Genomic DNA, 13,610 nt, shown 5'->3' on the forward strand with positions numbered 1-13,610 from the left:
AAATGTTCTCACACATCCATAAAAAAGATAAATCTGTGAGGTGATCAATGTGTTAGGTGGGAGGAATCCTTTCACAATGGATATGTACATCAAATCAACGCAATGTATACTTTAAACATCTTACAGTTTTGTCGGTTATACCTCAATAAAGATAAAAAGAGTTGGCAAGTCTGTAGAGCGGTGGTGTCTCTTCCGCACTGCTGACAGGAGTATAAACTGGACAAACCACCTGGAGAACAAGCAGTTAGTAAAGATGAAGACACACCTACGATCAACTGGCAACTCCACTGCTAAACAGATGTCCTAGACACAGGCCTGTGTGTTTACCACAGTGTTACTTGTATCAGCAAAAAACGAAACAAAAGAAAAACCTTAGCAGGCGGGTGGATTTTTTAAATGGTATGTTCATAGAGTATATACCTGTACAGCAATTAAGATGAATGAACTAGAGCTCAAACGTATCCAGATGGCTAAATCTCAGAAATTTAACATGGATTACAAAAAGAGTTTTCAGAAAGGTACAGTTTGTTTCTATTTATATAAAGTTTCTATTTATATAAAGTTTTAAAATACATACAATGGTAAGTATTTTCATATTTAGGGAGCTTATCAGAGCATTCAGGGAATGATCAACACCAAATTCAGTTTAGCTATTCCTTCTGGGGAAGGGGCAGGAGCAAGGAGCTGGGGAAGGAGCCAGAGGTGCGGTCCTGGCTCCATGGGTGTTGGGCTCTCCCACCTCTCTGCCTCAGGTGTGCCACCGGGGAGGCGTGGCAGGACATCATGTTGGCCTGCATGCCAGGGAAGAAGTGTGCCCCAGAGTCGGAGCCCAGCAACAGCACAGAAGGGGAGACACCCTGTGGCAGCAGCTTCGCCGTCTTCTACTTCATCAGCTTCTACATGCTCTGTGCCTTCCTGGTGAGCTGAGGTGGGACTAAACAGCTACGGGGAATGAGCGTGCCAGTCAGGGCAGCCCGAGCCCGCCATCTCTGCAGCTCACGGTCAGGGTGACCCCAGTGGAGCAGCTCGCGTGGAACGACTGAGTCAGTAGGAACATCCAGCCACACTGAGATAAGGGCAGAAAGCCTGGGCCAGCGCAAGCTCAACCAGCATCTCTCTCGTCCATTCTTGGCTCTTGTCATGGTGTCACTGACCAGAGGACAGAGGAGATATCTGGGGAGGCTTAGAGGCAACTTAGACTTTTTCGGCACTGTGAAGGGGAATGAGAGAAAGGTGGTGGATAAAGTCACCCTCTGTCCTTGACAGCCCTACCCAGCAGCCTAGTACAACTCTGAGGGCAGCTGTGTCAAGTTCACATCCAAGAGGCCCGAGTTCCAGGGGCTGGTGTTGTAAATGGTGACATATGGCTGGTCTTTAGAAATGTTGGCTTCTGCCATGCATGGCACTCCTGGCAAAGTGAATTCAAGTGTGCACGAAGGTCCTCTTAGGGGACTCATCATAATCTCTGTGCTCTGTAGATCATCAACCTCTTTGTAGCTGTCATCATGGACAACTTTGACTACCTGACAAGGGACTGGTCAATCCTTGGTCCCCACCATCTGGATGAATTTAAAAGAATCTGGGCAGAGTATGACCCTGAAGCCAAGTAAGTTCCCAGAGGGAAATTCTGATTCCCAAAGCTGAGAGAGAGGATTGAGCGACCGTTTCTGTAGAAGAGGGTCAAGACAGGTTAGCATTGGGTGGATCGGTGGGAAACTCTGAATTACACCAGGCCCCAGGGTCAAGATCAAGGCCCAGTAATCGGAGGCCAGGTATCTTTGGCTAAGTCAAGAACATATCTACTATTTTCAGTTGAAGGGAAAAATAAGAGGTCCTAGTGTTATATAGGAATAACTGGTAGGTACTCAATTAGGATGTTTATGGCCAGGTAGATCTCAACTCCATTCGTGCCTCAGGTCCAAGGACAGTCTTGTCAATCAATCACATTTGACTGACACTCAACAAACACCTTTTGGTCAAGTGGTTAGTTAACTAACGCAGCAAGTAGGTGTTGAGAATTTCATTGCACTACGAAAATCCTTTCCACCTTGAACACAGCACCACTGGAAAATTGCCTATTAAAATCTAAACATGTACACATTGCTTTTGGAGTTTTACCATGCAATTCTGCAACTCTGCACTGAGTTTGACCAATAGGGCTACTACAGCTATGGAGAGTTCCTCATATACATGGGCTCCCACCTCTCAGGTACATGAGTCCTGGGCTGGTGGCCGAGACCATGGCCTGACTGACCTTTCTCTCTCCTTCCTCTCCTAGGGGTCGTATCAAACACCTAGACGTGGTGACCCTGCTCCGGCGGATTCAGCCCCCATTGGGTTTTGGGAAGCTGTGCCCTCACCGCGTGGCTTGCAAAGTAAGAGATGACCTGGGTTCACGGGAGAAAGAAAGACAATATGGGAGGCAAGATGCCTGTTTGTCTTGTGACCTTGGTCAGGCCATTGATCCTTTAAGGGAGTGAAGACAATATTTTATGTGCCAAAGAAATGAGCCTGAGCCAGGTTATGTTTTAAGGTTCCTTCCAGCAATAAGTTCTCAGATTCTGTAAAGGAAAAATAAGTGAACACCTCATACTGCAGGGAGCCATGTGCCCAGTCCTGAACGAAGGACTCCATTAAGAGCAGAATGTGCTGCCCCATCAAGCTGCACCACCCAGACAACCTGGAAGATGTCCATTCTAGGGTGGATGGATTAGGGTGCCATCTCGGGACCAGCAGGCCATTAGAGAGTGCACACAATGGCTTCATAGGTCCTCAAAGCCCTGAAATTGTACACAGAACCACTGGAACACTCACAAATTGTACCAGGGAGAGGGTTTCCTCAGATTGCTAAGTGAGTCCATGACCCAAAAAAGGTTAAGACAAACACCCTAGGTTCTGCTAGACCCAACTCTTGCCTCTGTGGCCCTTGCATGGCCTGGAGAGTGAGTGCCCCCTAAACTGTGTGCCCAGGCACCTCTCTTGCCTCACTGTAATCCCAACCTTGGAGCCCAGCATTTGCTGAAGAGTATCATTTCCTCTCTCCCTTCTTTTTTCAAGTCCCATTATCACCTTTCTATATTCCGTGTTGCAATAATAGCAAGCTGAAAAGGCCTGGGGGGAAGTGGTGTCGGAGAGCTGTAGAAACACAAATAGAAAAATTCAGCTCTGTGGATAATCCGCTCATGGAAAATGGACACTTGAAGGAACATAGAACCTTCTACCTGTGCTGTGTGGAACTCAGTTTTTTCTCACTTGTACCTCCGTTTCGGTCCAAAAAACATTTTTTTTTAGAAGATTTGCAAGGGTTTAGAAGATATTAGAAAAAAAAAAGAGCACAAATTAAATAAATGTAAGGTAAAGCCGAGTGGAAAACAAGAGCAGGGATGAGTGCTGCCCACACGAGGCTGCAACGTGTCTACCCAGGCCTCCAGACAGGCCTGGACAGGTTGCGGATTAAGTGTTAAGCTTCCCAGTGACCACTATAAAATTCACACTGTCCATGAGAATCACAGAGATCCAGTCACTCAGGGTATTTATAACCCTTCCTGGCACTATGATTAACGGGAAAACACCTTGTGATCTAATGAATAATATCCTTGACCACATCCTGAGAGCAGATGCCAGAATGAATTTCATGGTGCTCTTTCTCATAATGACCCTGGTGTGTGCTAAGGGCCCCACACCGAGCACAGTGCAGTGGCAGCAATTTTGGGGGCAGTGGGAGAGGAGGGAAGAGGGCAATCCAATCCTATCCAGTGTCAGCAAGCTTCTGATCCAGCTTGATGTAGAGGCAGATTTTTCAAAATACAGAAATTGCACTGCACCTCCTGCAAGCAACCCTCCCGTTATGGTCTCTCTTGTTGGGACTTGGGATGAATGCTGGCTGGCATGTGGGCACCCAACAAATGTCTGCACACAGCTATTCTTTGTTGCCGGTAGAGAACACGCCCATTTGCCTGAGCAACATTTGAGCGGGGAAGGGGGTTGGAAGCAAGGGTCTAATAAAGACAGATTCCATTCCTCTCTCTCTCTCTCTGCAGTGGGTGAGAGTACTCGTGGCAGAGCCAAGATTCTCCCCAGAACAGGTTTTAAATACCTTTCAGCGACCATGCTTATCCCCACCTGCCCCTGCTCCCGACACACGCACACAATTGTCAAAGCTCCTTCGCAGCATCCTCTTGCCGTGGTGGTTCAGTGTGTCCTTTGAGAGCCACTGGCTGTAATCACCAGCTTTGCCTCTCCTTTCCCTTCAGCGCCTGGTCTCCATGAACATGCCTCTGAACAGCGATGGGACAGTCATGTTCAATGCCACCCTGTTTGCCCTGGTCCGGACAGCCCTAAGGATCAAAACAGAAGGTAAGAATCATCCACAGGCCACTGGAAGAGCCGCTCAGAAGATCAAGCAGACCAACCAGAGGGGAACTCAGCAGCCTACAGTGTCCCAGGGCTTTGCCCTCCTGTACAGCATAAGAACTGTGGTTCAGTGATTACCTTCACCTGGGGACATTAAAGAGGCCTAGTCATGTCTTCTTTGCTTCTTGAATGGCCTCCTTGCCTCTAGCTTATTTATTTAGAACCCTAGCTTGCCATCAAAACCTACAGATTATTCTGGGTGATATCTTGAAATCATAGGGTATAGCTCAGAAAGCAGAAGGTGATGAGTGTTCCCTGAAGCAGGACCAAGCCCTACCTAAATGGAATTTTATTGGCTGCAAGTAGGCCTCTCAAATGCTCAACTCTCTTTTAAATTAAAAAGACCTGTGTTGGGAAGGGGTCATAGTGGCAAATGGTGACTGTGATCGAGGTCATCGCATACAATTGGATAGCACAAGGTACCCAGCCAGCCAACAGGTATGGGTTAAAATCTCACCTGTGGTCCCCCAGGCAGGCCATGCTCCCTCGGGACTATGTCCGCCTGGAGGGACACCTTCTTCTAGTTTGCACAATGGCGCCCTAGGGGCTAGCAGCAGCTTTGGCTGAGATAGTCAGCTGTCCTTATAATTGATAAGTATTTCTGAACCATCTGTGGAAAACGCTCTATGAAGTGTACCTAAGAAAATATACTTGCTCTCCAAGAGTTTCCAGCCTGTTATGGTGTTTTGTAGAATGTGGTCAAAAGACCACCTGCCTCAGCTTCAACTATTAGAGCTTGTTTAAAATACTAAGTCCCAAGCACCAGCCCAGGTCTCCAAATCTGAGTCTCGGAACAGGGCTCAGGGATCTATCTGCATGTTGAACCAGCTGCATTATGATTCATACAGGAACTAAGGTTTGAAACCCTCTCACACAATAATCAGAGAAAACACAGATGAAACAAGCATATGTCTTCTTTCCCTTCTTATGCTTCAATCTTAGAGTCTCAGTCTGCCACCCATGGTGTTTTCCTTTGGTGCAATGGAAGGCATGCTGGGCAGGGAGGTGGGAAATCTGAATCTGATACCATGTTCTATTTGTAAAATAAGACAAGTAATGAGAAGCTATGTGGGAATTCAGTTCAGCAAATAACCCAGAGAGGCGCCTTCTCTCAGTTAAAGCATTCCAAAAAACAGTAGAAACATTTGAAATGAAGGGAAACGAGAAAACAAAAACAGGCCAGCAAGATGCATGTCAAAATAATGAGCTACTCTTTAAAAAATTAAAATTAGTTCAAGTTCTGCTGCTAAACTAAAAAGAAACAAAGGCTAAAGAATATACTCAGTAGCCAGTGCAATAGCTCAATCTGAAGTATAAGTAAGCCTATTTCTGACACTGCAAGAGTCAAACACACATGTAATGTACGTGTGTGTGTGTGTGTGTGTGTGTGTGTGTGTGTGTGTGTGTAACTAGGAGAAAAATTGGAAGGAAATCCATTAAAGTGTTAACATTGATTATCACTAGTGGGAGAATGAGCAGTGACTTTTACCTTCTTCCTTTAGTTACTTTCCAAGTTTTTTACAATGACTACTACAATTATGTCCAGGAGGAAAGATTATTTTCCAAAGGAGAGAAGATATAATGACTCCTAGTAGGAATATGCTTGTGATGCCTAAAGCCTGATGTAAACTGAGGATATAAATTTTCATTCCATGGAGGAATGAAAAACAGTGATACACTGAAGCCAGATTCCTCACTGCTGAAAATGTGTTGTCAGAGCAAACCAAGACCCAGCTGAAGAATACCAACTGCCAATCACAGTGCAAAAGAAGCTGGTCCAAAATAACCAATACCCATCTTTAGTCTCAAGGAATTAAGTGTTCCAGAGACAAGCCAGCCACATGGAAACTACAGTTAAGAATTAAAGAAAACTTTAAACACAAAGACATTTATCTACTGCACAGCATTGTCCCTTTAGGTCAGAACACTGCATTGTACACTTAAAATTCTGTTAGGTGAGTAGATCTCATGTTAAGTGTTCGTACTTCAATACAATAAAATTAAAAAAAAAACAAACAAAAAACAGCTACCAAAGGGCCTACAGTGCCAACTCAGAAGCAAACCTTCATCAGAGACAAGTCTCCCTCAAATGTGTTAATTTCTTAAGTCTAGAAGACAAAGTCAAGTTCTTAGAAGCAACTAGAAAGAAATGTGAGAAAGCATCTAAATTTGTGAAGATAAGTCTTCATCAGTCCTTACCCTTCAGACTTTTGAGAGGGGAAGGAATGAGAGAGAAATTAACACCTACTTTAGAAAGCCAGTCCCAAGCCAAACAAACCTTCGGAATGTAGAAGAAAGATATTTTAAAATACCTAAATGATGTGAAACACCCGTTTATGAAGTTCCACAGTTTCATAGATCACTGTGAGAATAAATTGAGGCTTAAAAAATATGAAAGATGCGTTGCCTAGGTCTGCCATAACAAATTATCACAAACTGGGTGCTTAAAAAGACAGAAATTTTTTCTCTCACAGTCCAGGAGGCCAGCAGTCCAAAAGCGAGGTGTTGAGGTGAGGGAAGGGGGCGATCCCTTCCAGAGGCTCTGGGGGAGAATCTGTTCCACACCTCTCTCTTCGCTTCTGGTGGTCACCAATGCCTTGGCGTTCCCTGGCTCATAGCCATGTCACTCCAGTCTCTGCCTCCACCTCCATGTGGCCTTCTTCCCTATGTGTCTCCGTGTGACTCCTCATCTTACAAGGACACAGTCATATTGGACGTAGGGCCCACCCTGAGTGCAACCACATCTTAACTAACCGCATCTACAAAGACTCAATTTCTACACTATTCAACCCACTGCAGAAGATAAACCTATTTGAGTGTTACATTAATTCGGACTCTCATTGCACATGTCAGGAACCACCGATCACCTTAACGGTGAAGGACCCCCTTCCGTAACTAGAAAACCCAGGATCATCCTCTGGCTTCAGGTACTATTTGGCTCCCACGTTCATACAGGGGACTCAGGAGTCAGTCACTCTCTCCGTTGCCAGCTCTGCTTGCCCCTGCTGGGCTTCCTTCCAAGGAAGACTCTCTAGCACGGCCTCTGAGTCAGGCTCTGACAGCAGGGCTCTGGACCACGCGGCCCCCACAGCAGTGAACAGTCCCACAGGGTACACTCCACTTTACTGTGCTTCACTCGGTTGCACTTCAAAGATAGCACGTTTTCGTCAACATCGAGGCAGGACCCTCCACCAGCAAAAAGACTAAAACTCACTGGAGGCTCAGAGGATGTTTAGCATTTTTAGCAATAAAGTATTTTTTAATTAAGGTATGTACATTGTTTTTTCTAGACATAATGCTATCTAGAAATACAGTATACTGTAAACATAGCTTCTGTATGTACTGGAAAACCAAAAAATTGTGACTCACTTTATTGCAATATTTGCTCTATTGCGATATTCACTTGATTGTGATACTCGCCTTATTTCAGTGGTCTGAAGCCAAACCCACAGTACTTCTGAAGTATGCCTATGTTGGTTTCCTATTGCTGCATAACCAATTAGCACAATTTTTTGGCTTAAAACAACACCCAGTTATTAGCTCACAGTTCTGTAGGTGAGGAGTCCAGCCATAGAGTAGCTGAGTTCTCTGCCCAGGGTCTTACAAGGCCAAAATCAGGATCTTGATCAGGATGTATGTCTTCTGGAGGCTCCAGGGAAGAATCCACTTTTGGCTCATTCAGGTTGTTGGCAAGTTCATTTCTCACAGTTGTAGGGCTGGTTCTCAGCTAGAGACCGCTCAGCCCCTAGAGGCTGCCTGTCTCAGCTCCATTCACAACAGGAGTGTGTGCTTTCTTCCAGGCCTGGCAGCCATCTCTCTCATACCTCCTGCTCCCAGCTGGAAAGAACCCTCTACTGTTATCTTTTGACCCCCTTCACACATTATTTTTTTATTTGGTTGGTTGGTTGCTTTCGTTTGGCTTGTTATTTATTGAGGTACAATTGACACATAACATTATATTAGTTTCAGATGTATAACATAATGATTTGATATGTATATATATTGTAATGATCACCACAATAAGTGTAATTAACATCCATCACCACACATAGTTACAAATTTTTCCTTGTGATGAGAACTTTTAAGATCTACTCTCTTAGCATCTTTCAAATATGCAATATGTTACTATTAATTGTAGTCACTGTTTTGTACATCACATCCCCAGGACTTATTTATTTTATAACTGGAGTTTGTACCTGAGAACTCTCTACTTTTAAAGAGCTCATGTGATTAGGTCAGGCCCACCTAAGTAATCCCCCTATCTTAAGGTCATATGTGCCATATACTATAACTTAGCCATGAGGTAAAATCCATCCTATTCGCATTCCCAAGGATTATGCAGGATGTGTACATATCAGTGGTGGAGGGAGATAGGTTGGAGGCATCTTAGAATCATGCCTACTACATTCTCTCTTACAGCTGCAGGTCTCAGCTTTCCTTTTTCAGAATTATAAGGCCAGTATCCCAGAGACTGCATGGGATAGCATCTAATTAAGCCTTTTTCACCACCAGAGAAAGTAGACCCAGAGAACCCATGTCTTCTGATTTCTGCTTCCATACTGCTCCCCACAGGGGGCTCAGCAAAGGGCTTTGACACAGAGGTCCCCTGCCAATGGACGCTGTACACGGGTTTGTGGGGGAGACTGCTCTTCCTTCCAGTCATCCACGTTTCCCTGGCGGCCCACGGGGGTCTGTGGGAAACGCCATCCATGGAGAGCCCTGGTGCTCTCAGGCGGGTGGCTGTTGAGCTCAGTCCGGCACCAGCAGTCTTGTCAGCACTAAGTGCCACCCACAAGGAAAAGAAAGTAATGTGTGGGGAGACAGGGTGCCACTGGCTGGCCTGAGCAGCAGCCAGGGAAGAAAGGAAAGGAACGGCATTGGACAGGGCTCGAGAGGGAAGGGGCAAGGAAGGGAGACGGAGCAGAATGCACAGAGGAGGACAGAGGCGGACAATGGGAAGACTGGGGAGAAAGAAAGTGAAACGATGGATTGGAGCTATTTGTGGGGCACTTTATGCTCAGCGCCCACCCCATGGGGGGCCCTCCAAGGCGCTGATGATCATTTCAGCCTTGCATCTCCTTCCCGTCAGGGAACCTGGAACAAGCCAACGAGGAGTTGCGAGCCATAATCAAGAAGATCTGGAAGCGGACCAGCATGAAGCTGCTGGACCAGGTGGTGCCCCCCGCAGGCGGTAGGTGCTCCCTGATCTCCCCACACTTGGCACTTGTCTGATTCTTGAGTCCTCCAGGCTTGCAAGAAGCCTGCTTTCCCCAGACCGTACCCGTGGCCCTACTGATGAGGAGGGACAAGGGTGCCACGCCCTTCACAAACTCAGATACAGGCTGTCAGGTTAGACATCTGGCCCAGTTCTGCATTTCACAAGTGAGGCCAGACAAGGCCCCGTGCTTGATGCTCAGAGGTCTGGCATAACTTCCAAGGAAACTCTGTGAAGTATAGATTTCCCCATGAACCACTGCACTGATTGCTCTTGGAATAATGGGGCCCTGAGATCCCACCTTGGTGGAAATTCTTTTTGTTCTTCCTAGGACAGTGTTTCTCGGCCCTGTGAAACCCAAAGCCCCTTTTTGTAACAAATAGTTTCTAATGTCCCTACTACTATCCTGAATGAAAATCATTGATAATGTTACCTTCCTACATATATAATTTCTAAAATATTAATATAATGATTTACCTCTAACATAAAAATATTAAAATAAAAGGTTTTTCAACATATAACTGCTCAGGCACGACTTTGCCAGAAGTTATAATTAACTGAGGAAATGCTTGCATGCACCCACTTATGATGAATAAGTGTGTTTAAAGGAAATAAAACAATATGGAATATTGTCGACATTTTGTATTTGTCATTTTGAAGAGCTAAGTATATCTAAATAATTATATGTACACACACATATACACACACCTACATATGTGTACATACATAGAACAAACGCAGACCGAGCCAGGCAAGTCAGAAACAGGGGATGACTCATATAACACAAGGATCTATGCCATCAGGGATACGGTTTTCCAAAATGAGAATCTCTCTTGGTCAAGTTGAAACAAAACAAGGTCCTTTGTCAATTTACACAAAAATTATATTTCTGGACAATTCGGGTTATATTAAAATCATGCAAAAAAATGTTTTTTATGTTCACAGGTAAAACCCAGTTAGATTTTTAGCTCAGACACTCATAAGCAGGTTATTCCCCTTCGTGGATGTCTAGCATGACACTTGAAAGACGTGCAGAGTAAGAAGCTAGGAGTGTTGAGCAAAACACTCCTGTGCTTTAAGAGACACATCTAGCACCACTTAATGCCAGTAGCACCCCTGACAATCACTGTGACAACTAAAAAAGTTCCATACATTCCCAAAACACCCCTTTTAAAGGTGATGCCACCCCTGTTGAGAACCACTTCCCAAAAGGAAGGCAGGTCCGGGGCTAAGTGATGGGTCACCTAGCAGACCGAGCATCACCTGTCATTTTACATACAATATTTTATTTATTCTTTATAACATTTCTATGAAGTTTGCTCAAGGAATCAAAGTTTTTAGAAGCTAAGTGGCTGATCCAAGGCTCCCTGCTGAGCACCTAGCAGATTCAGGATTCAAACCCATGTCTGAGGGATACCAGAGCTCTGAGTTCTTTCTCCTGTAGCGACCCCTCCCTGATGACCCGGGACAGGGGCTCAGGGGTCTTTCCTCCCATAGGGGAATGAGGCCCTTCCCAGGTGGAAGGCCATTGCTGCTGTGAATTTGGCTATCTTTAGGGGACAACTTGAAGCAGGAGAACTAGCACAAGCCCCTAGATCTGACCCAGCCAGCTGTCCCCCGGGCCTATTGCCCTGTCCTTCACAGAAAGCTAGAAGATGGAGCAAAAGGGCTCCTTATGGGTCATGAAATATTCCCCTTGGAGACTTACTGGCTTCACTACCATGTATTTCATTCCCAAGACAGGGGCCGATTATGTCATGGGTAACTTGCGGGCCCAGCCAACAGGAACCCAGCCAAGCCACATGTAAGAAAACCTAACCTGTCTGGTTGGAATAAATACCTAAATTTAGACAGGAGGAAGGTGCTCCTTCCACCAACCCATCCCGCCAACCTTTAAGCAGGTTTTTACGTAAGAGACTGGTCGATTTATGATGGGCGTCTGAAGTTTTGGAATCAAATATGAACATGTTAGCAATATCAGTTAAGTAAAAAACAACAAAAAAAAAAGCAAGATGGGAAGTAATTTTGACAATAGACTATTGTCTATAGACTATTGGGGGGATAAGAATATGCTTATTTGCAGAAAACATCTGCATAAAGAATCTGAGGGAAAATACTCAAGAAACTAATAAAAAAGATTATCTATTAGGAGGTGGTAAGCTGGCAGATGGGACTAGTTGGGAGAAAGACTTTTCGCTATATAACTTTTTATATTTTTTTTTTCTTTTCGAACCACAAGAATGTACTATCTCTTCAAAAAATTAAATTAAAAAATTTTAAAGTTTGGATGCTAAAGAAAAATTAATGAAGCCTAACTGAATTCTCTTTGTTCACCTCCAATTCCCTGTCCTCTCTTCGATCATCTCAGATGATGAGGTCACGGTTGGCAAGTTTTATGCTACTTTCCTGATCCAAGAGTACTTCCGGAAATTCAAGAAGCGCAAAGAACAGGGCCTCGTGGGCAAGCCCTCCCAGAGGAATGCCTTGTCCCTGCAGGTGAGGGGCCAGGAGGGGGCCACAGCCCAAGGAAGGCCTGGTCACCTCCCTCTGACCTCTGGGTCTGGGTCACTCGCCAGTGGGCCGGAGGCCAAATCCCTTCAGAAGGTGGATGTTTGAAGGGGGGACATACTCCTTTCCCTCTTGCGTGCTTCCCACACACACTGCCCTCCGGAGTCTTGCCTGCTCCACAGCCCTACCCCAAGCTCTTTGGAGTCCAACTGAAGCTCCCTGATAGCCTCTCAGTGCCTTCATCTTTCTCTGGGAGGTGAATGGATTCTTCCACTCAGGGGCAGACAAGAGTGGTCCCGAGGCACATGCCCTGGTTGGCACACATGGATATACCTTCAGAGGCTCTCAGCGGTGCAGAGACACAGGGTCAGGTGGCTGGGCGGGGGCGTGCCAGGGCACTCACAAGCTCCTCTGGGTTCCAGGCTGGCTTGCGCACTCTACATGACATCGGGCCCGAGATTCGACGAGCCATCTCTGGAGACCTGACAGCTGAGGAGGAGCTGGACAAAGCCATGAAGGAGGCTGTGTCTGCTGCCTCCGAAGATGACATCTTCAGGGTAGGTGGATGCCACAGTAGCACTCTTTTACCTTGATAAAGTTCGGTTTGAAGCAAGCAGGTGGGCTGGTGATCTGCCAGGAAAATCCAGGGAGAAAGGCTTGAGCCCTATGGCAGATTCCAAACTCTTCCTTCTCAGCTATTTCCTATCTCTCCACCTTTTCCAAGCCCAACTCCATCTCAAGCCAGGGCTCCCAGGACATGGCAGCTCAGAGAGCATCGCTGGCTCTTGGAGGAGGAAGGAGCCATTTTCCTAAGAGAAATGTTTCCAAGCAGAAACTTCTACATTAGAAGCTGCAAAGTGGTAGCCCATCAGCCACATCTAACCTGCAGAACTATTTTGTTCTCCAACACTTGAAAATCTGGCACATCCAGATAAAAATCCAGACTCTGACTTCTCTAGAAAAAAAATCAGCAGATCTGGCAGTGTTGGGCTTGGTTCCCACATGGCAGCAGAGGGCTGGAACCAAGTGGCAATTGTCCTCTTGAAATAGAACATGTATTCTCCAGGTCACAAAAGTCTCCTCCAACCTTCCCTTTCCTTTACTGAATATGGAGGCTATCAGTTTTAACAGTGAAAACTAAATGTGACTGGAATGCTAGGACTCTTACATCCAGCCTTCTTCGCTCGTTTGTGGTACCTGCCTAACCCCAAAGGTATTTAGCTAAAAATCCTTCTAATGCAAGGCAGAATAATCACACCAGGGCCAGCCCCATGCCAGAGTTCCTAGGTTGTAGAAACACCAGGAGGTAAGATAAGCCCATTCTGCCTGTGGCTGTCCTGTCATCACCATCCTCATTCTCATCACTGTGAAATGTTCATTACCAAATGGCCTCAGGGACACAGCACCATGTTAATACTACCCCCAATGAGACCCTGTAGACCAACCTTGCAAAAAGCTACTAGCCCAACTTGCC

At 45.7% G+C, this 13,610-nt stretch overlaps 1 protein-coding gene across 15 annotated transcripts in view; it reads left to right on the forward strand.

The window, feature by feature from the left end:
* Positions 1-13,610, forward strand: part of CACNA1C (calcium voltage-gated channel subunit alpha1 C) — a 606,859-nt gene that overhangs the window by 582,411 nt on the left and 10,838 nt on the right. For all 15 annotated transcript variants that reach the window (XM_025041061.1, XM_025041070.1, XM_025041069.1 and 12 more), the window contains 7 exons: positions 753-918; positions 1,479-1,606; positions 2,279-2,375; positions 4,254-4,356; positions 9,503-9,604; positions 11,997-12,124; positions 12,559-12,693. In XM_025041061.1, coding sequence (XP_024896829.1) covers positions 753-918; positions 1,479-1,606; positions 2,279-2,375; positions 4,254-4,356; positions 9,503-9,604; positions 11,997-12,124; positions 12,559-12,693 — 859 coding nt within the window. The remainder of the gene's footprint in view (positions 1-752; positions 919-1,478; positions 1,607-2,278; positions 2,376-4,253; positions 4,357-9,502; positions 9,605-11,996; positions 12,125-12,558; positions 12,694-13,610) is intronic.

Source organism: Pteropus alecto, unplaced genomic scaffold, assembly GCF_000325575.1.
Source record: "Pteropus alecto unplaced genomic scaffold, ASM32557v1 scaffold76, whole genome shotgun sequence".
In the NCBI taxonomy this organism is placed as follows: domain Eukaryota; kingdom Metazoa; phylum Chordata; class Mammalia; order Chiroptera; family Pteropodidae; genus Pteropus; species Pteropus alecto.